Genomic DNA, 25,329 nt, shown 5'->3' on the forward strand with positions numbered 1-25,329 from the left:
TGTGAATGAAAAGAGGAGCGAGAAACAACGCAACATCGTCGTCTCGTCGTAGAGGTTCATCTCCGTCTGAAGCCGCGCGAGACTCGACTTGTCCCTTTTCCGTGCGGCTCGCGCACGTTGTCGAGTGTGCGCACTGCACGCATAGCACGCGCCCTCCGATGTACCTTCCGCACGGTTGAGCATCTCCACCATTCAGAATCGATGATGTCACGAAGCGGAGCCGGGATCCCCACCGTTTCTCGCGTTTTCCTCGTGGAGAGGGAAGCTGCACCCTCAGCCCATTGGTCCAAATCCAGTCCGACGTACCAACACGAGCCGCGGCCACCACGACGGCACGACCCAACGAGAGTCCGCGAGTCGGTGCGTGCCAGTCCGTGCGTGTGCTTTACCTAATAATATTTCCACGGCTAGTCTCTCCCGCTCCTCTCTTCTTTCGGCCGATACACGCATCTCGCACCCTCTCTCTCTCTCTCTCTCTCTCTCTCTCGCTCTCTCTCTCTCTCTCTCCTCTCGCTCTCTCTCTCTCTCTCCTCCCCCCCTCTCTCCCTCTCTCTCTCTCTCTCTCTCTCTCTGCCTCCCTCTCTTTACGCGTATACACATAGACACATACCTTTCTCTCTTTCGCGCTTACCCTCGTAGGGTTAGGCATCCTCGCGGTAGAAGCTTGCGTCGCGTCGCCACCCTCCTCTCCCGGAGAGATCCGACGGATCTCACGAAAGCGAGAGAGGAGAAGAATCACGCTGCAGAGCAGCACGTGTGCTGCAGTCGCGCGGGTCGACAAGCGCGCGCTTATAGTCATCGGCTCTCATCCGGCGAGGGTCATCGCGCCGATAGTCGATGCGAGTAATAGTTGTTGACCGTGCTCGAGAGACTGTCGCGAGAGCGTCGATCGAGGGGTTGCTTGGCGCGACAGGTTCGTTTAAGCGCGACCGGGCTGCTCGCGAGAGTGAAGGGGTGTCGGGAGAACGAAGTTGCGCGAGCTCGGAGCAATCGGCCGAGTCGGTCCAAGCTTGGCGCATCAACGCAAAACGGAGTGTTCAACCCCCGCGCGAGTGACTGTACGCGCGAGGACAGCACGAGCTCTCGAATAAGTCGTCGGCTCGCGAGTCGCCGGCACTGTGATTGGTAATACGCGAGGTGCGACGAAACAGCGAGATCCGCGAACGGATTCGCAGTGGTGCCTTTGCCGAGCGAGGACGTCGGTGGGAGGACCGACACCGTCGGCCGTCGGCAGTTCTTGGTACGTACAGCCACGTGCTTGACGAGTTTCGGTGTACTTTGCGGGGGCGAAAAGGTGGCTTTGACGGAGACGCGTTTTGCAAAGTTGAAGCACAAAGCCACTCCTTTCGGTTATGTCAGTTGGCGTCCTGTTTCCCACCCTCTTCTATCATGGTTTATCCGTTATAATCCCGAGGGAGGAATAGAAGGAGAACATTCAGTCCCTTGTACGAGATAATATATTTCTTTTTTTGGTTTTGTGCGAGAGGGTTAGTTTATCGCTATATGTCGCTATATGTCGCTCAGCGCGTCGGACAGAAGGGGATGAAAACGACCTCGGACAGATCTTTCGATCAGTTGCCGAATTTCGAGAGAAGTTAAGTTCCCGGTTTCACAGGAGATGAGTTTCTCTTTCGATCCATTTTAAATCACTCGCTCGTCGGAGAAGATCCCTCCATTGTTTATGTCTAGTTCCGCGCTAAAGGTGTGTGTGTGTGTGTATGTGTGTCGCGTGAACGTCGCTGAGTAATTTTCTGTCTTTCCCACAGCGAAGTTATACTCTGCTTCATTCGGCGTCGGCGTCGCATCCTCATTTTGTCTCTTTGTCGGAGAACCAAATTGCCACGAATAGGAACGGGAATGTATTAAGGGATGTTCAGCATTCAAAGTGAGATATCTTAGCTCGATTACGCTCATAGTGCAAATACGCCCGACTAATTGAACATCGCGAACATTAATCGCGCGTTGCAAACAAGCGAGCGAACGTTTGAGGATCCTATTGATTCGTCTTGCCGATTAACATAGTTGGTATCAGGCGAGCGCGCGGGGATGCGAATTGTACGCGCGTAACGCGTATAATGCAAAGCTCCAAGCACGGCAGTTTCTCACCCTCTCTCGCGAAACCTCGTCGTGTCGGAGACGAATGCGATTGAATAGCGCGTCGAATCTCCGCGTGCAAGTCTGCCTGCCTGCCTGCCTGCCTGTCTGTCTGTCTCGTATCAACGCGTTATCGTCATGGTACTCCTCCTCTCATTCGTCTCTTTCCCTCTGTTCTTCCTCCGTGTGTCTCCCACAGTCCTGCTATTATGGTGTAATTAGGCGATAGGCTTTATACGATTTACCGTGTAAAACCCGTCGGAGTGAATGAGCCCGCCCGAAGCGAATGCTGAGCGCACAAGTGTGGACGTCCCGCGGTGACATCCGACGCGCGCATTGTGAACGCTCCTTTCCAGCATCGTGACGGTTCATTGTAAGCGTCTCTCTCTCTCTCTCTCTCTCTCTCGACTGCTCTCCTCTCCTCTCTCCTCCCTTCTCTCCACTTACTTCACGTTGGATGCGAACGCGATTCTTTCTAATCGGGACGAATATATTTGCGGTTGCTAAATAGTCGGTCGTCATCCGAACAAAGTATAGCGTAAAACGTCCAAACTACCCCTCGGATCTCTGAGACAACCCCGTTTGAAAGTTTTGCCAAGAACCTCTTAAAGCCTCTTTTCGATGAGAAAAGCCGAGAGATGTATTTGACATAATTTTCTTTATTTCGAAGGAAATTTATTGTGAATATATCCTCAACTTTTACTGGCGAAGGTGTCACGCTTGGGAGAAAACAGACGCGCGTACACATCGGGTTATGTTTACTTAAAAAATAGAGACGCGAGATGGAAACGTAGAAGGAGATACAACTGTGTGTACAGTGGAAAAAGTATTTAAAGATATGAGAAAGGCTTTTTCTCTCTCTTTCTCTCTCTCTCTCTCTCTCTCTCTCTCTCTCTCTTTCTCAAGTGAGCTGAACGCGTCGTAAGGTCGAGATACTTCAGAGAACAGCATGGAGAAGAACGCGACGCGAGGCGCAGGCAAACGACACGAAAATCCGAGACGGAAAGCTCATAAGTAACGGCGAATTGTTACGAAAGAGCAGAAAATTGGCCGCTAACCTCCTTACTTTGCAGCACAGTGGCGCAATTGCATTGGATTGAATTGTATTATGTTTCGAAGGAAGCCTTCCGTAAGATCTATAACCGTTTAACGCCTCGTTAACTGTTCATTATTAACGTGCCGTTAAACAGGAATAGATCCTATAAACGACTCGCGCGCGCGCGCGTGAATTAACGTTGATCAATGAAATGCCTTTCGACGGTCTACATCTGGAGCGGATTGAGACATTACGGATCGATCGATGTCGAGGTCGAAACGTGTGACGAGGAAAGTATCATTAAGAGCGCGGCTTTCTGTCGCGTACTCATTAAAAAATCGCGGAATTTCTATGAAATTTTGCGTGAGGTGAGTCTCTCTCTCTCTCTCTCTCTCTCTCTTTCTCTCTCTCTCTCTCTCTCTCTCTCTCTCTCTCTCTTATCCACACACTGCAGATAAATATGCAGAGTTGTGAGCAAAGAGATCACGTCGCCGAGCGAAAATCGTGTGTTATATCACTCGACGGTAAATGCGCACATGAACTACATAAAAAAGGTAGAGAGAGAGAGAGAGAGAGAGAGAGATGCGAAAACGACAAAAGAGTAGGTGCCTCGAACGAAAATTAATTAGCACACGTCCGCCGCGTGCGAGCCGTGTTACGATAAAGCGATTTATCTCTCAATCGTCCTCGATTACGCGGAACATCGGCGTATACATCGGCGATAATGCAGATATACGCCGTGGTCCTCGTTCTTCGCCGGCGTAATTAATAATTAATGCACAAACGCGCGCGTGCACGTGCTCACGACGAGTGTAATCGCGGGCGGAAGTCACTTTATACGGTAGCGCGAGCGGTTAATGCCCGCGGGGGTTGGGCGTGTATTACGGGGGCGGATTTCGACGGTGTAGTCGCGGTAGCGACGGCGGTGGGTGCCATTAACAGTGTTTCGCCGGAAATGTAAAGCATAATGCGCCGGCAGCTCGTGGATATGGAACCTATTACCATCCGCGTGTATAATGCCTACCACCATACCCGTCCCCGCCTCGCCCGTCCGTCTCTGCCACCCCCGTGTTGCGCGCGTTGTGTCTCTCGCTGCGCGTTTGCAGAGCGTTCAAGAAGGGTTCAAACTTGTCCCGCGGCATCGTGAGAGAGAGAGAGAGAGAGAGAGAGAGAGAGAGAGAGAGAGAGAGAGGTGGGTGGAGGCGACGGTTCCTGTCCATGTCTCATCCGTGAAAGAGCATCATTTCCGTCGGTTCGCGACAAGGCAAGATTGTCATCGTCGCGACAGCGATAGCGTGTCCGCGGAATTCCGTCGCCACGACCGAATTTTCTCGATTCTCGCCGGTTGCTTTTCTTCCGTGAGAATTGCACGAAATGATCCGATGCATATTAATGATTGGGGTCTCCCAAGTTGTGGTTTTCTTCTACGTTGTCCTTGCTACGATTTCGAGTCAAATTTAACGGGAAATTTCACCTCTCTCTCTCTCTCTCTCTCTCTCTCTCTCTCTCTCTCTCTCTCTCTCTCTCTCTCTCTCTCTCTCTCTCTCTCTATCTTTCTGTCTCTGCAGTTGGACAGTCAAGATATCGGACATTGAAAATGAGGAAGAGAGACTATCCGAGAGGGTGGTATCTCCTCTGAATATTCGTTAAGAAAAGAATATCTTAACGCGATAAGAAACGACGATACGCAGTACATCATTCGTGCTCTTTCGGTACTTGAGCTGAACAATATGCGTACTAAAAAGAAAAGAAGCGCGGGAACTGCTCGAAATGCGGCTGTTCTGATGGCGATTCTGCGCGAAACGGAGTTGGAGTTCGAGTTCGCTAAATCGACAGCTTGGCGTCTTGCAAACAGAAGCGACGTGATCCTGTTTGCGCTCAGTCGGGCATAATCCGAAGTAATCCTCTTGCACAATATGCGAACGCGATGCGCTCTACCTTCGTTCTCGCTCTTACCCTCTCTCTCTCTCTCTCTCTCTCTCTCTCTGTGCCTTTCTTCCTTCCTTCCTTCCTTCCTTCTCATCTGTCTTTTTCTTATTTCTCCTCTATTCCCCTCCCCCCCTTCTCTCTCTCTCTCTCTCTCTCTCTCTCTCTCTCTCTCTCTACACATACACCCACTCATATTTTTTCGCTCTTCGGCTCTTTTCTCTCCTCTAGCTGTATCTCATCTGCCGTGTCGACGTCTTCGCGCGAAAGCGCGTAAAGCGCTTCTCTGTCGCAGCGCAAAGAGCATCGTGGATAATGAAAGGGAAAAAAAGGGGAGCATGTCTCTCTCTCGCGGACGCGTCGGCTGCCTCGTGTTAAATCACGTTGCTCGCGGAAGCGGGACGTCTTATAAACCTTTACATAAATTCGATTTGGCTGAATGAATCTCTCGCGCAAACGTTCCCGCGAAAGAGATCTCCCGGTTGAGCGAAGCGGCGGCTCCCTTTCGCTTTCGCTAACGAGGAGAGAAACGCGTGTTACATCGCGTGTGTCTGAGATATCGTAACTGTCACGAGCGAAAGACGTGGTGATGCACAAATTAAGCCACGTTGCGCGAAATGTGGAAGCGAGTGAGTTTTCGCCGGATTTCACGTTTGCGTTAAACGAGTTCCATTCGGCGTGATTTCAGAGTTGAGAATCTTCTCTCGTTCGGTGACGAGTGACGTAGTTCCCTTGATATTTCATATATAAAGCACGAATGTTCGATATTTATGCTCAACGGAAATCTTTCCGAATCAAGTGGAGCGTCTGCATATACAAAGCTCTCGGAAAAATTTCGCAACAATATTCTATGTTGCACAACGCGAACCACTCACGAGCTAAATTCACAAGCGACGCTCTGTAAATTTTGTAATTTCAGCTACGCGACGAAGTTGATTTTCGCATTCCGCGACTTTATCGAGCTCTCTTCACTTTTTTTGCGGATCGCTCTCCTCGCTGTATCGCTTTTCGTTGTGCGCGTTTCGCCCGTTGGAACGATACAACTCGTACGCTCTCAGGCGACTAACCCTTTCCGACACTAATTATCGCGCTTAACTCCATTTTCATCCCCTCTAGCAGCACGAGCTCGTTTCACCCTCTCTTTTTTTGTCTGCGGTAACGAAAGATACGGAGGGTGTTACGTTTGCGAGGTAGTTCGCATCTTCAACGAGCGCGATCCACGGTAATTAAAACACTTCACGTGTCGTCAATGTTGCGACGTTCAAAACGACTTGATGCGACTCTTGTTTAGGGGTGGTTTACGTTCGCTCGCGTGTACGCTCATACGACGATACAAGCGAGCTCGTTGGCGACGAAAGAGTAGCTGTGAATAATAATTAAGACTCAAACAGGAGGACTGCTGTATTAATTAACAGCCAATTTAAATAACGTCCATTAATCTCACGTTAAAATTGATCAATGTGTGATTCACTTCCCCCGTCGTTGAAATGCAAATTCCGTCAACGTAAACTCGATCTAAAGTCATCCCTCTAACTTCGTCAGCTATTTTTTTTTTTTTTCTTAATAACGCAAAGTTATTCGGCAGTGCGTTACGGCAAGACAGAGAGTTCGTTTTCAGTGATAACGACTCGGCGACGGAGATCGCTCGTGCTTTTATTTGCTGACTGAAGGCGACCACGCGACGCACCCGCAAGCGGCCGCGATATCCAAATGACGCGGATTTACACAGGTGCCGCGGTCGTACGAGCAGTTTTTCGAAATACGCCGGCAAATTGAACGCGACGTTAGCACGCGACGGACGTAACGCGGCCGACTCGTCGTCGTCGAAGTTTCCGCCGAGTGTCTTTGCGACTTGAGGCAAAGAATAGTTCTTCTCAATCGCGTTATTAATTGCTTCTCCGAAAGCTCGTTTCTTAGCGCGTTTTTGGCCGGCGCGGCGCGGCGCTTCGAAAGCCCGTCGTGTCGTGAATAGCTGCAATATTATTGAGCCGACGTCACACGTCGGACGGTCGGTAATCTGTTTGTCGCGAAGAGCGCTTTTCACGCGATTCACACGATTTTCTAACGATATCAATCATTGCGTGTTTCAGTGAACGAAAGTGTTCAAAGGCCCGAAGATTCTGCCTTCGCAGCAGCTGGGCGCTGCGGTCGCTCCATGGCCGGGCGCCACCGGCCTCATAGCTTCAGTCACTGCTGACGACATGGCACACAAAGGTAAGCTGCCTTGTCGCGCACGCAATTGTGCAATCGTCGAGTTTGTGTACGTCCGACCTGCGTACCAGAGACCGTCTTACAAATGTACACACCGCGAGGTAACGCGCGGCAGGCGTCGAAGCGTGCGCGTAACTTCGGGACTTCGAGCGGCACTATCGGATGATGAAAATCGTGAATTAGCGCAAGACTAATTTCACTGGTCGCACGGTTGGTTAATCGCGCAACGAGGGGTATCTCCTCGACCGACGTCGAGGTCTCGATGCCAAAAATACAAATAAAAAATTAAGGAACACGAAATTAGACGAGCTCGATAGAGCGGAACGAGGGAGCAAGTCCGTAACGTCTTCGAGACTGCGACGAGGAAATTGCACGGCGCGCGCGGATCCTTTGCTGCTTCCGAGGTGTATCGGAAGGGCGCGAAGGAACGTCCCTTCTTACGTTCATCGACCATACGTCATTTTCCAATCCGGCATTCCATTACCACGGGCCATCACGAGAACGATTATGGTAAAACCCTTGCGGGGGCGGCGGCGCTCCGTCTAAGGAGCATAAAACTTAACGGCCTCTGGCCGATGGCTACGAAATACCTCGGCGGCGTATAACCACCATACGTGCGACGAATTCTCTTCCCTTTTCCGATTGGTCGCTTTTGCATTAACGACACGGTCGCTCCTCATGCGGCTCGCGTGCACTCCTCCCCCGAGTTCGATCTGCGGGGAGCGACTACGATTTTCCTCGCGCTTTTCTCTCGCGACCCGTTTGACCTCTGCAGCAAGCGAATCGTCGCGAATCACGAGGCGTCTTGGACTCGCGTGAAAATGTCCTCGCGGGAAATTGCAAAACTTGGGAAAATGCGTATCTACCGAAATAATTAATGGGACATTCGAGGTCGCGAGAAAGAACGCTCGTCTCGATTCAGCATTTAGTGGATTAGGAAGGAAATGTGAGGGGTGCTGCACTTTTCCTATTAATTCGCGAGACAGAGGTCTCTCCCCCCGGCGAGCGTATAAACCATGTCCGGAGATATTATGGATAATTCGAATTCGAGTCCCGGTCGAATCGAAACGTCCGAGAATCAAGAGGGAGGCATTCGGTTGATGGCTAAGGCGTTTAACCCCATTAGTCCTGAATGGAATCTCTCGTCTCGCCCTCTTGCTCTCTCTCTCTCTCTCTCTCTCTCTCTCTCTCTCTCTCTCTCTCTCTCTCTCTCTCTTTCTCCTTCTCCTTCTCTTGCACACCCACTCCTTTCGCCCTCTACCCCCCCCCCCCTCTCTCTCTCTCTCTTTCTCTCTCTCTCTCTCTCTCTCTCTCTCTCTCTCTCTTCCTCTAACTTTCTGTCACTGGCGCTTCTCCTTCGCTCTCGCCCGCTCGAGCTCTCTTAACACAAGGGCCCGAAGAGGATGAGCAGACGACGTCTCAAGGCTTTCTAAAGCCGGCAACTTCTGCCTGAAACTGGCTGCTCACTTCACGTATTGATTTCCATTCTCTTACGCCTTCCAACGCTTCTCGCCCGCTCGCCGTGCGTCCTACGTTCCTTCCGCGAGGTCTCTCCTCCCTCTGCTGATCATAATTTCGGTCCTCCGACACCCCGCTGGTCGTTGTAACTGCGCGAAGATTCGTCGAGCTGAGAGAGGAAGGTGGACCAACGTGTCGCGAGCTAACTCGCTTGCTTCCCCTTCTACCGAGAAGCACATCGATGACATTCTTCAACTTTGCGAACGTCGCAGGAGTAAATGTACGCGAGTAGTCGGTCTTCGGATCAACTTGTCGCGTGGAAATTTCCGCAATTTCGAATAGTCGACGATCTCACGCACGGTTTTCACAAAAAAGTATCGAGTTCCGCTTCTCTCTCTCTCTCTCTCTCTCTCTCTCTCTCCCCTCTTTCCTCTGTTTTCGACAAAATGACAGTCTCGCCCGAGTCGAAACTTTGGTTACGTTAAGCCTACAAATTTCGTCCAACTTGGAAGACACTGTACAGGCTATTTATTGTTCTACCTCGACGCGATAAATGGTTCTTTAATGGCACAATCTTTCTCGAGATACTTCCTCGGTCTTTCAAATCCGACGGAATTTGCGGGTTTAATGTAGAACGAAAATTTCGACGACTCGCGGCCTCTGCTTGCAATACGTTTTGCGTAACAATCCGACTGCGTCCGGGATTAGTTCCCCAATCGCGGAAAAAGTTCGCGACACGGATTAAACACCGCGGCGGAATCCACAAGTGAGGAAGCGATCGGAGAATCTGCAGGGTGCTCGAAAATCCGCGAGTTATCTGACCGAGTGCGGCTCAGTGGGGTGTGTAGCGTTAAGTTGGCGTTAGCTCATCGAATCGCCCCGGATAGAGCGGCTCTCTCTGCCGCCGCCGTCTCCTCCGCCACCTCCACCGCCACCGCCGCCGCCGCCGCCGCTGCCGCCGCCACCACCACCACCGCCGTCGCCGCCGCCGCCGCCGCCACCGCCGCCGCCGCCGCTGCCACCTCCGCCAACGTCGTTGCGGTGCCAAGAGACGAAGGTTTGTTTTGATCGATCGCACGTACAAATCGTATTTCCGACCTCGCCTCGCGGGGATGACAAATCCGTCTTTCCTTATTTTCCCGGCGGAGTCGGCCGAGAGCCACGAATTACTCCAATAATGCTCGTCTTGTCTTGTCCTTTTCACGCCCGCTTTGCGCTAATCCGGCCGGGGGGAACTACGTCGAGTAGCAAACGAGGTGCTTATCTTTTTCATTACTTTTCGTCGGCGAGTAAGAGAGAAAGACGAGACGAGAGTAAGTTGTCGCTCGCCTCCCTTCTCCTGTGCGCGCTTTTTCGCGCGCGTCTACTCTCGTTACTTCGGCGAGCTGCGCGAACGCCGCGCGCATAATTGTCGTAGGGCTCTCATAAATTTTTTAGCCGCATATTTGCGGCTGAAACTTTGGCGGAACTGCGAAGCCGACCGGCGACGGTCCCGGTGAGATATCTACGAGACAGTATTTAACAAAGTTTTCACGATCGCGCGGGGTGGGGTTAACGCTTCAAACGTGTTCCGCAACTTTCGAACTAACGATGGTCTCTTAGCCGTAATTCCTGACGAGAGTTCCAAAGTTTGGCAAATCGTCGCGTTTCCGCACATTTGTCCTGCTCCGTCCCGTAAAACGAGGCGGCGCGCCTCCTCGTACTTATCGCGAGTAATCGCGCGAGTAACTTAGCGACCACATTTTCGAAATTACGCCCGCGATTGTGCCCGCCAGTCTCTTCCTGTTTATAACGCAAATAACGCTAGCTCGCACGTGCGTTCTCGCGCGACTTTTGCTTGCGATTATAATTTAATTGAGATGCCGGAGTTACGTATGATTGACTGTTGAAAGAACGATTTGGACGTTTTTCGCGGGCATTAGGAAAATTATGTCGTAAATACGCGTTGAAAATTACTTGCGATACGAAAGTTACAAAATTACAAAATATTGGGGCAAATGAATGAGATAGTAGCCGCGCGAAATGTTTGGATTTTCATGGCAATTATTTTCCTCTCAGCCATAATCGCGCACGATTCGATACACCGGTGTCACACACGCGTCGGTATATCGGTGTCAGAGCCTCGGCCGAATTTTCCGCCGGGAAATCCACTTGGTGACTTTTCGCCGAGCAGGTGGCGGGGGCGGAACGTCTCCCGAAGAAACCCGGAAGTTTGGCAAATCGTTCGACCTCCGCTTTACCGCGTGGAGTCGACTGTCAGCACGACATCTCGCCGACGAATCAACCCCCTCGTGCGGAGCCGCTTTTACGCGTAAGGGACGACACGACGGTGAAGGGTGGCGGTCGCGCGCGCGCGCGCGCGCGCGCGGGGGTGGCGGGGTGGCGAAATAAGAATAAGAAAGGATAGCGCCCGGCTCTTTTCTACTCTCTCGTTCTTTCTCTCGACGGGCGCGAGAGACGAGTCAAGGTGAGAGAGAAAGAGAGAGAAACAAAAAGAGAGCGCGGAAGAGAAGGAAGTATAGAGCAGGCGAAGGAAGAGGAGGCGTAGATGGAGGAGAAGGAGAAGCATTGATCGTTTCTGAATTCCGAGTAGATGGCAACCCCCGGGCGGTTCTTCACCCTCCGGCCTTTCTCCCTCGGAGCTTCAATATATACGTACTCGTCTTTCGTACGTTACCGCGGCGAAAGAGGAAGAGCAAAAATATGAAAACGCCAGAGAGAGCACAGGGGAAGAAGGCGATCGACGATGAGAGAGAGAGAGAGAGAGAGGAGGGAGGGAGAGGAAGAGAGAAAGAGAGAGAGCGAGAAAGAGAGAGAGAGAGAGAGAGAGAGAGAGAGAGAGAAGGAAAGAAAGCGCGAGGGTCGTGTCTCGGGGTGCGCTCTTTAAAACGGTTCTTGTGCTCGTCCGAAACAGATAGAACTTGTGCGCTTTTGATCCTGCCGCTTTCGCCTCGTCGACGACGGGCACATGCACCGCTCTTCTTCAATTAATTCGCCGTTCCCACGCGAGAAGAAACGATGTTTCTTCCGTTTGGCTGGAGCGTAAAATCGTCAAGAAACATCGCGCGGTCTTTATTCACCGCAAAGTTTGAACGCAAAGAAAGTCAAATGCGGTGTTTCGAATCGCGGAAGAATCATTTTCCGCAGCTGCGACAGACGTTTGGCGCGTCGCGCCTTCGTTTACGCGCGCGCGATAATTAACTTATCTCGCAACTACTCGCTAATGCACGCATCGCGCATTTACGATCCTCCGCGCCCTTCCCGGAGTACCGGATACTCCTCCGCTACAACGTCGTCATGGTCCTCGTCGTTGTCGTTTCCACTTGTGTCGCGGCGCTGGGAAACGCTGAAGATACGCGTTATTCCGGACGAACGAAACTTTCCTTCTGCCTCCGCCACCCGCCGCCCGTGGCGGAACCTCGGAGAGGGCGAGCGGATAGCCGCCGCCGCCGCCGGCTTTTACGGCTATCTATCGGAGCATTTCGTACGTGAACTGGATACGTGGTGGATTTTTCCCGGGTGCTCCGGCTCCGAGCGGCTTGCGCCACCGCGTTGGTACTGCGGATTCTTCGGGGCAGCCCCTCCCCCCCCCCGATTCGCGTCTCGCGTCCTCCACCACCGAGGTGGCCCAAGCGGCCACTCGCCAACCGAGATGCGCTGGCCACCCGCTTCTGTTTGAAGAGGGAATTTCACAGTCGAATACTCCCGATGCGAGACGCACAGTCCTCGCCCGACTATCTTAGCATCTCTTCTTCGCGGGGAAACTGCCGTCCGAAGAAGTCCGTGGACGGTCGCCCTCGACGATCCTGACGCTGGCGCTCAGACGATCCCTCCAAGTTGCGTGCAGTCGTTCGCAGCGTGGCGAAGCCGTAACGTCGCGCTAGTAGTTAAACATCTCGAAAGTTCATCCCGTTCCATATCGTCCGGGAATTTCCGCTTCCGCGAGAGCGATCGTCCATATCGTCTTCCCTTCTCGTCGGGTATTACCAGCGTCTCGAAATCCGGCTCGGGACGTCCGCAGCGAGATATGCACGCCTTTTCCCGCGTCTTCGAATTTTGAGGAGACTCTCGCTCTCATCACCTCTTTCGCGCGCTTATATTTATCTATTCTCCAATAAAAGAAAGTGGCAGCGAGACGAAGGCATTAAAGAGCCGGGAGCTCATTAACGCAGCGAAAGAAAAGAACGAGCAGCCCGACGACCCTAGCCATTGTCGCGACGCGAAGCTATTGCTATGGGAATTTCATGGATTTCCCGCGGCCGTCGCGAATAATGTCCCGATCGTTCCACTGATTTAATACCGGAGAGGCAGAGGGAAAGATAGATGGAGAGAGAGAGAGAGAGAGAGAGAGAGAGAGAGAGAGAGAGAGATAGATAGATAGAGAGAGGGAGAGGGGGAGGGAGAGAGAGAGAGAGAGAGAGAGAGAGAGAGAGAGAGACCAAGGCGGCGACGACGACGGAGCGTGCGCGATTGGATATTCTCTCTAACGGCGAGACTTGACCGCACTTTAGATTCTACCGCTGAGTTTTCACGAGTCCTTCGTGAAACTATTTGTTCTGGATGTTCCGCGCCGCTGAAACTGTTACGAAGCTCTCGCGACTGCGGTCCTTTCCTCTTTCGTCGATTTTCATGAGCCTCGGACATGTTGTAGGGTAACTCGAAAACGAGACCCGCGAATATTTTCGCACGCGCTTCGTCGTGGATTCTCGCTGGCCAGCAAACAAACCAGTAAAACCCGTAAAAAAAATTAGCCGATCTCATGATGTGAAAAGATATTTTTCACGTGCACGGAGAACCGACATGTTCCATACGACGGCACGCTGTGAGATGGTTGCTATTTAGGAGAAATTAATTTCCTTTAGCATCTCCCGCGGTACGTTCGACATACGCGGGGGCGAGAGTGAGCCAGACGAACGAGGCTCCGCGAGACGCGCGGTAATTGAGAAAAGCATTCGCCTCCGACCGGATATCTCGAGGATGTCTTAAGCCGTTAGGAGCTCCTCTCGCATTACTCATCATTCTCTCGCGCGTGGCCGCGCGCGTATGCATTATTCCGTCCTAACTATGTAGCTTCCCGACGGGGAAACAAAAAACTGTCATATAAACCGCGCCCTCTCGGGCTTGATGCCGAGGGTGACGGCGAGAAAATGGAGACGACGGTGTGAAAAGCTACCGCGTCGTCGTCGACGACGACGACGTCGGCGACATCAGCGGCGGCGACGACGGCGGGTGTCGCTTTTGTCCGACCTCGGGACGAGCTCACGCAGGCATGACGTTAATCGACGAGGAGACGAGCCTCGAGAGCGTTTGAGAGGGTAAACGCGGTTAAGCCAGCCTCGGGAAATTCCTTCGCGTTCCGTCGTCTTCTCCTTAGCGCGGCGAATTCGTTAATCGGCCTCCCCGTGAATGACGCGCGTCGTCGTCGTCGTCGTCGTCGCTCGGAACGCCGCGCGACTTGGGAACAGAAAGATCGTTACATGTAACTGATCGTGCGGGCCCAACGTAATTCGACAGCTACGCTGTCGTGTTGTCACACGGTCCACGGAAAACGCTTTTTTATCTTCTTTTCCCTTTTTTCTTTCGGCGCGACACGGAGGATGGGCGCGTCGGGGGATGCGTAAGGAGAGGAACAGCGTGCTAAACAAATATTTTGACAAATCGTAACGGGGGTTACGATAGGTCCAGGCCGCGACGCGCCGCCGGTGGTAGCCATGGGTACGCGAGCAACTGTCGACCTAATTTTCCCCTAAATGTTTCCGGAGATTACATCGGCTCACTATTGTACGTACCCCGTGGACGACGGCGTGTTCTTTCAATGGAGCCCCGTAAGCCTCTCGGAAAACGGATACCCGGCGACTTACTTTTAGCTCGGCTCGCCGGCTCGACGCGGGCGATTACAGCTTGCGCGATCGCTCGTTCTCGTAAGAAGTTTCGCACACGTCGTCGAATAATTTCTTTCTACGCGAGAGAGAAAGAGAGAGAGAGAGAGAGGGAGAGAGGCATATTTTTCTCGTGCGTCGCGTGGAATACGGATTGGACTGTTTCTAACCTGGCCGCGCGCTTTCGAGATCGTTTATATTTCCGCGACAAAAAACGAGACGCGGTCCGGTCTACGTGGAAAAATCAGAGGCGTAGTTTCCTCCCCCTCGCGCTATTCGCATCGCAACGCGACGCGACGAGGAAAACAAACAGCGGAGGGACAAGCGCGTGAAATGAGAAAAAACGCGCGCGGATCGTTAGCGAACGCGCGTTCGCGTTCGCCGCCGTGCGATAATGACGTCGTTCGGCGCACACCGACAGCTCTCTTTCTCTCCCCCGCCCCCCTCTCTCTCTCTTCCTCTCATTTGATTCCTTCGGAGAAAGCTTCATTCCTGCATACCTACGTGTTGTTAGCAGCACATCGGCGAGTACGAAGAGTTTAACGTTCGCTTCTTCTCTCTCCCTCGCTTGTTTCCCTGCTCCTCATCGTTGCCCGTCGCTCTTCGTCGTCCTGTCGTCCTCAAACGCGCGGTACTTGCGCGCCGACGGAAACCTTTTTTTCTCCTCCCTTTTCTCCCCGAAAAGGACTCGAGAGGTATGCCACTCCAGACTCTGAAGCGTCTCAGAGAACCGTCCACCCTCGCACAATAATAACGATTCCACCCGCACACCTGCTCGAGGCCCCTGACTGACTACCGGACCAATCTCCGAACCTGGCCCGCGCGCGACCCACATTCTCATTTTCATAACAAGGCCAAATAGGCCTCACCTGCTGCGATTCCCTCGGACGCGCGCGCTCTCTCGCTCATTCCCGGCATTTGTATCGGCACTTTCGCGCATTACGGCTGGATTGTCATGCAAAATTCGGAGGCGTCATTAGTGCCTCGGGAATACCTTCCCACGCGACGACACGACGCCCGAATTCGCTGATCAGCTTGATCACGCGTTCGCTCTTCCGCCGAGAACGCCAGCGAGCACGACGGAGAACGCGCAGTTGAAGCGGGAGTTGAAGAGCGCAATCTTGCTCGGGCGGGAATGTTTTTCCGTTTAATAATTTCATGCCGTACAACAGAGCGCGCAGACGCGTCGAATTCGCAGTTTAACAGGTTCGATCGAAAATTCAATTAGCCCTCTCTCTCTCTCTCTCTCTCTCTCTCTCTCTCTGTAGTAGTGTATTATTTTCCCCTGGCGACTGACGCGGCGTTGTTGTTTCCGCGACCGTCGGGAATTTGTTTATCGGTGGTAAACAGCCGCGTGTAGAACGCGCGGCTACGCGGTGTTTAATAGTGCACTCGGTGTCCCGTTTGCATTTCCCGGCTGGTAGATCCCCGCGTTAGATGTAGATCGCGCGACGACGGTGCCGCATTATTCCCACAGCTGATCATTCCGATACGTAGATCTAATTATGTCACAACCCCCATGGGCATCGCACTCCCATGGGAACAAGCGGTGCGCGACCACAATGCCGAGCAACCAGTCGATGTCATTGTGCACTTTGTACGATTGTGCCGTGCGCCTCTGTTAAAGGGGGCCCTCACGGCGCCTTATTTCCTGGTGGCACATGCGTGCACGTCGACCCTCGGCGCGTCTACCGCTCCTCCGCCGGACCCTTCGCGCATTTTTCGGTAATAACTGCCGAAAAAAGGGGCTCCCGCGGACGACGCAGCGTGGCGAGGATCCGTGAATCTCCCTCGTACGTCGATCGCGATTACGCTTTTTCCAGGCTTTCTCCTTCTCTCTTTCTCTCTCCCTTTCTCTCCTCTCTCTCTCTCTCTCTCTCTCTCTCTCTCTGTTTTTCTCCCGCTCTCGCCCTCCTCACGACTCGCCGAACGGCGCGGATTACATGGCCGAACACATGTTCGGCCACGATATTGTTGCCGCAAGTTAGCTTATTTAACGGAAATACCGATGGATGACCGGTATATATCGTGCCGAGCGCCTCCCAAGTTTCCGACTTGTTTGAAGGATAACGACATAGACGAGACGGATGTGTAGGGACAGGAACTGGAATAGAGAATGATGGTCCGCCACGAGAAGAGATTTACCTCGCCTCTGATCTGTACAACGCACCAAACCGAGAGGCGCAAGTTTCCTCTTCGGAATATATCATTGCATTTCGAAATTTCGTTAGAACTCGCTCGAAGAGAAAAGTTCTCGCAGCCGCGATAGAAGAAGCGCGCGACCTCCGCCTACGCCAAACACGTCACGTAGTTTCCCGCTTGGAAACGATCAAGCTTGCCGAAGCGAATCGGCTTCCTCGAGAGAGCACGCCGAACGTCGTCACTGTGTCATTAAATACGTAGCTGCTGTCTCATATGATTTCCGGGTTTGCCATCTTGGATTTGCTTCCGACGTCTCGTGAACATTCCAGTTCATTTCTTCGGGGAGAGGAACACCCAGAAACAGTTCCCGGGCACACGCGCAAGCCCGAAAGTGAAACGAAATATTTCTCCACACCGCGAAAGCCTGAAGTACCAAACAATCGCTACATTACTCGCTCCGGTCGCTCGCTCGTTATTCGCTCGTGTATCTCGCTGCTCGATATATCCGTCGACTATCCGTCGGACTATCTGCACTAGGCGGACACGCGCGAGGGGACGGCTCGGCTATGGGTAGTAACGGAGTTGCCCGCGGACGAGGCTGTGCCTCCTCATAGTACACCGTGCTCGTAGAGAAGCAGCGGCTCTGACAGACTCGTTGGCGCGGAATAACGCGTTTACGGGCTCTTTGTCCAGCCCGCTTTGGGCCACGGCCGTCTCGTGCGGCTGCCGCCACCGCCGCCGCCGCCGCCGCCGCCGCCGCACCGCGCCGCACCGCGCCGATCCCGATCTGCTCCCCGACCTTCCGCAGCATATAGTTGGCCTCCAGGTAATTGGATAATTCGACCCGGAAAGAGGAGCCCTCCACTTGCCAGGAAGCACTCACCTTTCCAGAGCAGAGCGCGTCGACTCGTGCGCCGGACCAGCGCCGCGGGGCATCGGTTCGCTCGTTAAGCGTTCAACAATTGCTCGCGAAACGACGCGTCTTTCGATCTGTGCGTGAAGCCGGCAAGCGGGAATTAGCGAGGTCTCCACCCGCTTGAATCTGTGCGCGTTCGTGTTCGCGATTACTAATGAGGACTCTTGTTTCTCGGACGGAACATTTTGCGGAACGTTTATTCAACGACGTTCATATTTGTATCATTCGCTTTTCAGAGATCAGTTTGGTTTCTTCGAACGAGGAAAGAAGAAACGATCGGGTAACTTTGACGCAAAGATGCGGCCGACACGAGAGCGATGGAATAAAACCATACAACTTGGAGCAATTTAGCGCCTCCTCCGCTTATCTTCGTCGCGTGAGTTACACGCTCAATTTGTCCGCTATCTACGGGCAACAATCGCCGGGTCGAAATCTCGTTAGCGTCTTAAAGGATGCAGTCCCACACGTAGACTAACGATGTCACGACGCACGGAATCATCGATGTGCTCCCTTGACCTCGAACAAGATTCTACATCTGTCCCGGAGAGTCGATTTTTCCCTCCCCCTCCATACAAATCGCTGATCGGAGGACGAATCGAGTTGTCAATGGGCGGCCATTAATAACGCTAATAACTGTCGGGAACACGTTTTCGGGGAAAAAAAGGCAGCCGTGCCGAGGGTACGGGAGACAGGCAGGAGAGAGAGACGGACAGCGAGGAAGAAGAGCGAAGAGGGGAGAGAAAGAGAGAGGCAGAGGAGTCGCTGCAGGTCAAAGCACGCGGCAGATTGGCTGCAAACAACGACACAACAAATACTCGAGTCCTCATTGTGCCGCTCGTCGCGCAGGGCAGCGCGTCGTGCAGTTCGCGTTCCCGATGCCGCGCCATGCGTACGGAAAAGCGGGCCGCACCCCGCGGTAAGGGTCCTCATTTTGAAAACATGTCCGCAACAATGAGGCCATTATGACGATCGTAGCCGGTCGTATTCATGCGGCGTGCTCTGTCTCTCTTCTGCTTCTTCTGCTGCTGCTACTCCCGCTTCCACTCTCTCGCCGCGTCGTGGTCTCTTCCGCCACTACCTGACGGTCAGTTGTTGTGAAGTGACCCTCGTCATGTCGTCCATGGCGTCTCAATACGCGTCGACGAGCGCGCGCACGAGAGAGAGAGAGAGAGAGAGATGCTCGAGCGGGGAGGATGAACAGAGATCACTCTCTCTCTCTCTCTCTCTCCCTCTCTCTCTCTCTCTCTCTCTCTCTCTCTCTCTCCCCCTCTCTCTCTCTCTCTCCCCCTCTCTCTCTCTCTCTCTCTCTCTCTCTCTTCTCTATCGTCGAGCGATTTCACCGGCACAAAATAGACGCCGTCGTTTACGATGACGCACACACTTTCCGCATTGTGCGAACGCGGCGTTTACAGCGAAACGCGAGAGTAGCCGACCACGTAGACGACGACGACGACGATGCCTCGTCGGGAGGCTTCACAGGTTAAGGGAAGCCCGGTCTGTATCGGTCGATCCCATAAATTAGCTCGAGAGCGTATCATTGACACCGTAAAGTCCACGGAGGACTTCATCGTGTGCTTTCCTTACCTATTCTTCGTGTCCGCTCCTTTGCCTCGTCTCGCGGCCTGTATCCGCCGCCTATTGAGGGCTCCTTTTCACGCTACAATTGAAACTGTAGAGTGGAAGTCGAACGCCGGCTAAGTGTCGTAAACACAACGCTTTGAGTAGCGGCGGGGGGAAGGTTTCGAGCGGAAAAAACACCGTTGACCGAATTCTCTGCAAGAATCAGCAGAGTTCTCGTTGAACCGTGCGATATCGTAGTGTGATATCGTAATTTCTCGATGGGAGGACTGCCGTCTCTTGATATTCTCACCCCGATCTCCGTCAATCGAGTCCACACACTGTTTCGAGCTCGCTCGATCAATGAGCTTCGCTATACGAGTGGAGAATTAACGACGAAACGTCATTCCAACGTGACCGAGTGGACGTTGCGTTTCATCGTCCTCTTGAGCGATTATCCTCGACAGTGGTGGGTGAGACACCTTGCCGAGCGCGAAACTCTCGAGCCCAAGTGGGCATCATCCCTTGACGCGCCTCTCTCCATCCCGAAGTTGAGGAGTCCAAAATCGCCCGAAGGGTGTTCCCCGTTGCGCCCCGCTCCGTTCATTCATCTTGCCGGAAGCATCTTCGCGAAGACGATCGAGACTCCCGCCACTGAGCACCATCTACCGACGTTCTTCGGGGGTGAAGTCGATTTTAATCGGCAGCCCTGAGCGTTTGCCGTCGCGCTTCGGACTTCGGACTGCGCTGTACCGCGACCGCGCGAAACCGCCGTTTGTTCTCGGCAACTCGGCAACTTGCGCGCAACTCTCGATACAACGATGCACAATGACCCGCGACAATGGCCATGGTCGCGCCGGAGCTTCTGGAGAGTGCGGCTTCTCATGCGCAGCGAAATCTAATCGAATCGTATGTACAAATCATTGCACTCGAACGCGGTAGAACACGCAGATCTTTATGATCCTTTCACGTGTCCACGCTTACGCTATTTAACTAAAAGATTACAAACAAGATAGTCTTTTGCGTATATTTTTTATAACAATTTAACATGATTCTTTAGCACATTAAACAATATGGAAACATGTAAAAAACTAAGATCGTCGGGGATCGTCTACGAGGTACAGAGAAAAAAGGGGTATACAGAGAGGGGGAAGAATAACGAAGTGACGAAGTCGTTGGAGAAAATCAAGATCGAGTGAAAACAGAATCGCGAGAATATTCACCGCTCTGATATGAAAGATCGGAACGGGGGAGAGCGAGTCTCGCGTGCAAGAAGCCAGGGAACCTCCTGCGAGCCTCCGCTCGTCGTAATTGATTACGTCACTGTTGCGAAAGGAAGGACCACCCCGGAGGTCGGCGGTGGTGCAGGGAAGTAGAAGCGGATGTAAGTCGGATAGGGTGAAGGAGGAGGAGGAGGAGGAGGAGGAGGAGAAGGAAGAAGAAGAAGCAGAAGAAGAAGAAGAAGAAGAAGAAGAAGAAGAAGAAGAAGAAGAAGAAGCAGAAGAAGAAGAAGTCGGACGGATGATGAATGTGCTGTCTGAGCCGTCGCGTCAGCGAGGCTCTGTTGCCCGTTTGTAAACGAGCTTCCCATTTTTTCGCGGCTTACACACGCGCGCGCTGCCAAAAGAGTATCAAACTGTCGGCGCACACATCCGAAAACACTTTGCTCATCGATCCTCGATTACCGGCCCGCCGATTAGGAGGACCGCAAAGTGCGGAAGCTCCTCCAACGGGAAATTGCAGGATCCTAAACGGCAGAATTGTCGGAGTACTCCGTCGAGATCTCTCTGCGACAGTAGCCAATAATAACGTATAATGCGACATTTGCGTGCATTTGCGTGCCTCTTTTAACGCGACTACATGGAAAACACGTTGCGTGAAGAGCAAGCGCATCTCGCTTGCTTTTTTTCGGATCTGGAATAGAATATTCGCGTCATCCGGTGAGTTCGCCTTGGATACGCTGGATCGATATCTAGGCGTCGATAGACGAGAAGCTGCTCGCTGAAAAACAGCTGTGTGTGTGTTGTATTATAATGAATCGATAGTCTCTCGTCGTCGTCGTCGACGTAGTCGACCTGCATTGCGTCACCACGTTCGTTAGCACAGAGAGCACAGGGAGCACGCGCGAGTCCTTGATGAAATTGTTGTCGCTCTGTAGACTCTGCGACGTGTTAAAATAGCGCGATACACATTCCAAGGCCGCCGACGGCTACCTTTTCGCGTCTAACCGCGCTCGGCCTACGCGACAACATTGTAGCAGTAACGTCGCTCGCGTTATTTCCACGAGCGTCGGCGTCGCGACGCTCTTTTCAACAAAGAGCCAATTTGACACTTTGAACGTGGCGAGCGAGAGAGAGAGAGAGAGAGAGAGAGAGCGGCTCGTGAAAGGAAAGAATCATCCCTCTCTCTAAACATCCCCATCCAAGCCAAGAATTATCGCGATTTGTTGCGACTCGCGCGACTGCGGGGTCACGGGGCGATTCTCAGGGCGAGAAAGCGAGAAGGGATCAAGGGGTGACGGCTAATGAAGACCTAATAAACGCCGGGCGCCGGGCCGCTCGCACAGCGGCACCCTTCCGGCCTGATATTTAATACAAACGTTACAATATCAAAACACGTCCTCTCGCACGCCGAATGCCCACTCGAGCTCACCCCTCGCGCGCGCGCGGTTAATACCGGCTGCCTTAAAGGTGGCGGCGTAGCCCCCTTCGGCTTGTACCCCTAAATACGAACCAACACGCGCGTACCCCAGAATCCGCGCTCGACCCACGGACGAGAAGGATGAGGAGCCAACTGTAATTCCTCGGTGCTTTCGTGTTCGTGTACAATAGACGGCGGACGATTGCGAGAGTGAGAGGGAGCGAGACAGAGAGAGAGAGAGAGTGAGAGGGAGCGAGACAGAGAGAGAGAGAGAGAGAGAGAGAGAGAGAGAAGGAGAGCAGAAACTAGCTCTCTAAAGACGCGCCAGTTATTTGCGCGAGTTATTATCGCTCGTTAAGGCGCGGCATTCGAAGCGTTTAACAATTTACTCGCGTTTCCCTGGCCGGAACGCGCCGTTCGCCGCGCCCTCCTTTTCGGACTCCATTTATTTTCTTTAATTCACTCCGCTCCGCTCCGCTCCGCTCCGCTCCGCTCCGCTTTTTGTCCGGCGATTTGCGAGCCGTGGCGGCACTATCGACGGATTCCTGCGCGAGCGAGCGAGAATCTCCGGCCACTTTTGCCGCGCTCGCTCGCGTTCCTTACGCTCGGTTTGTGCGCGAATCTAGTGGGGAAACACGCCGAGGAGGCGAAGTTCCAGGGAGGAAAGGAGAGCGCCGTGAGCGGCGGGTGCGTTGTTTGTGAAGAAAATACAGTGTTAATTCGCGTGGATCGCGACGCGATAGGTGTTGCGCGTGCTTCACGCGGCTACACAATCGCGCGGGGCTGTGTCCTTCTGTCTCTCGGCGGCGTTCACGCGAACGTGGAAGGCCCACGGTCGACAACCGGTGCGTAGACACACGCGAGAAATGGCTCGCGATTCTCGCGCGAGGCCCATTTTCGAAAGTCAATCGACCGTGAGCCCCCTTTTCGTCGATCGCGCGCACGCTCGTAAATCTCCCTTATAACCCTCCGGGTGTGTGCGCCAACCTCGACGCGACGCGCCGAATTAGCGACGACGAGAAATTTTTGACAACCGACGCCGTTCCTCCTACCAACGGACGTCGCTTCTCCTCGCGTGCGAGTGTCCGCGCGCGTTCGCAACATATTTTACTTCGCTCTCGGTGGCGATTTTTTTCGAGTCGACGCTTCCGACGCGTCCGCGCCGCGCTGCGCGTCTGTCCCTTCGTTGGCAGATCCGGCGAACAGCCGTGCATTGTTGTTGCGCAAGATCAGGGACTCAGTCTTCCGTGATGTGAAGTCGAGGAGGAAGGACAAGGTTTTGCTGTTGGAACATTCTAAATTAGCGAGCGTTTCCGACGGTCGACGATTGGATTTAATATCGTAGTGCGCGCGACGCGCGTTTCTCCGCCAGGGAATCCGCCAATGCCTGGTCCTGGCACCAGGTCCACCTATCTCTTTCGCCTTCTTTCACAAATTCTATCCGCAACCTCCTGCGCAACCTCGTCGCGGGAAGACGCCGAGATTTCTACCCCGGAAAAATTAGGGCGTGGCGCGCTCGCCGCTATAGGTGTCAGCTTCGGGTGGCAGCTTTGCGCGCGTCGCGTCCGTAGTCGCGGGAATATAAAATATCCGCGCTTTCTCGAAGAACACGACGGCCCGGGCATTCCTCTCCCCTCTTCTCTTTCTCTTTCTCTCTCTCTCTCTCTCTCTCTCTCTCTCTCTCTCTCTCTCTCTCTCTCCCTCTCTCTCTCTCTCTCTCTCTCTCTCTCTCTCTCTCGTGTGTGCGTGCATGTGTGTGTGTGTGTGCCTGCCTTGTCACTAGCACAATGAGTCGAAGATTATCTACGATGGGATTCGCCGACATTACGACGTTCGCGGCCAACCCCCTGAGCTCGTCCTCCACCTCTCCGTTGCACCCTTCGTCGAGCGTGTAGAGTCGGGGATGGAAGAAAGAAAGAAAGAAAGAAAGAAAGAAAGGAAGAACGAACGAACATACGAACGGACGAACGGACGAACCCGCCGTAGTCCTCTTCTCTCCTCTCGATTTTCCAGCATGAGCCAGGGGGGGGAGGCGGTCGCGGGGTGAAGCAGGGAAAATACATGATCTACGGCGACAGCGGTATTGTTCGTCGAAACGCGAAGAAGCCTCCGGAGGCGGTGGAGCGTTTGAATTTTTCACACCCCTTGGACGAACGTTCGAAGGGGGAGACGGGGAGGGATTATTTGTAACGTGTTGTTGGCCCCTGAATTTGTTGCTGACGCTGCTGTTAGTCCTCTCGTCGCCAGTGAGGTCTACCGGCGGGGCGATAAGCGAATGGAGCGTGTCCTATGTGTCGCATTTCACGCGGACTCTCGTCGTTGTTCGCAGGACACAGCGGGGTGAACCAGCTGGGGGGTGTCTTCGTCGGCGGCCGGCCACTTCCGGACTCGACGCGGCAGAAGATCGTCGAGCTGGCGCACTCGGGCGCGCGACCTTGCGACATCTCCAGGATACTGCAGGTCAGCAACGGCTGCGTCTCGAAGATCCTCGGCAGGTTGGTTGAAATATTGCTTGCTTCGTATCGCGCGTTCCTTCCCGCGAGTCTCTCGCCGCGCATCAAGTGGGTCGACATTGTGGGTCTTGCATGTTGAGGGAACTCGCGGACAACACTGAATGTTGTACTACAATATCGCGAGCGGTCCCCTCAATGGGCACCGGCCAGTGTACGCGGCTTCTCCAGATTGTGGCTGGAATGCGGTCGCGTATTCCTACCGTATTGTACCGCAAAATATTACTGTTGCAGGTACTATGAGACCGGATCCATACGGCCCAGAGCGATCGGCGGCAGTAAGCCGCGCGTAGCCACCGCGGAGGTCGTCAGCAAGATCTCGCTCTACAAGAGCGAGTGTCCATCGATCTTCGCATGGGAGATTCGAGATCGCCTGCTGCAGGAGGGTGTGTGCACAAACGACAACATCCCGAGTGTGAGTAGCTGTCGTATCTTCTCATTCTGCCGGCCGAGCGAGCTGCACTTTGTGTACCTCGTCGAATGCTCTCGCTCCGCCAAAAACGCGAGTTTGATAACCCCCGTGTGATAAAATGCCCGTCGAGATCATTCGAGATCACGCGATGCGATGTCGGTTGAATCGCCGCGGCGAATGCTCGCCCGGTCGACGATTACAGGCAGACATTACGGGTGACAGAAGTTCTCGTCGGAAGAATCGGCGTCGCGGCGCGGCGCGGCAGCGACGACAATGCAAAGCGCGTCGCAAAACAGCCGTAATGGAGCCTGACTTTCGGACTGTCGCGCGCGCGCGACTGCGGGAGGTGGAGAGGAGGAGGTTGTAAGCATTCGCGCGCGCGTGCGCAGGCGTGTATTGTCAACGCGGGAGCTTTGTCTACTTACACAAAACAGGACCGCATTTACATAGATAGCGGCGGATAGTCGGGACGCTCGTGCGCGGCGGGCGAGAGGGCGCAGGAGGGGGATGGAAATCAGTTTTCCGTGGGGTTGGCGGCTATACAGAGG

General features: G+C 53.5%; 1 protein-coding gene across 7 annotated transcripts in view; it reads left to right on the forward strand.

Annotated features, from left to right (window-relative positions):
- The first annotated feature begins 556 nt into the window (after positions 1–556).
- The window catches only part of LOC105181854 (paired box protein Pax-6), a 76,599-nt gene continuing 51,826 nt past the window's right edge, over positions 557–25,329 (forward strand). For 3 of the 7 annotated variants that reach the window (XR_003112693.1, XM_025297404.1, XM_025297407.1), the window contains exons 1-4: positions 557–1,240; positions 7,147–7,270; positions 24,189–24,354; positions 24,598–24,784. Coding sequence is in view for 6 of the 7 variants with exons in the window: in XM_025297404.1 (XP_025153189.1) it covers positions 7,258–7,270; positions 24,189–24,354; positions 24,598–24,784 (366 nt within the window). In the remaining variant the exon portion in view is untranslated. The remainder of the gene's footprint in view (positions 1,241–7,146; positions 7,271–24,188; positions 24,355–24,597; positions 24,785–25,329) is intronic. The other 4 variants (XM_025297405.1, XM_025297406.1, XM_025297408.1 and 1 more) reach the window with 4 other exon arrangements.

The sequence above is a fragment of the Harpegnathos saltator genome, unplaced genomic scaffold, assembly GCF_003227715.2.
Source record: "Harpegnathos saltator strain DR-91 unplaced genomic scaffold, Hsal_v8.6 scaffold175, whole genome shotgun sequence".
Taxonomy (NCBI): domain Eukaryota; kingdom Metazoa; phylum Arthropoda; class Insecta; order Hymenoptera; family Formicidae; genus Harpegnathos; species Harpegnathos saltator.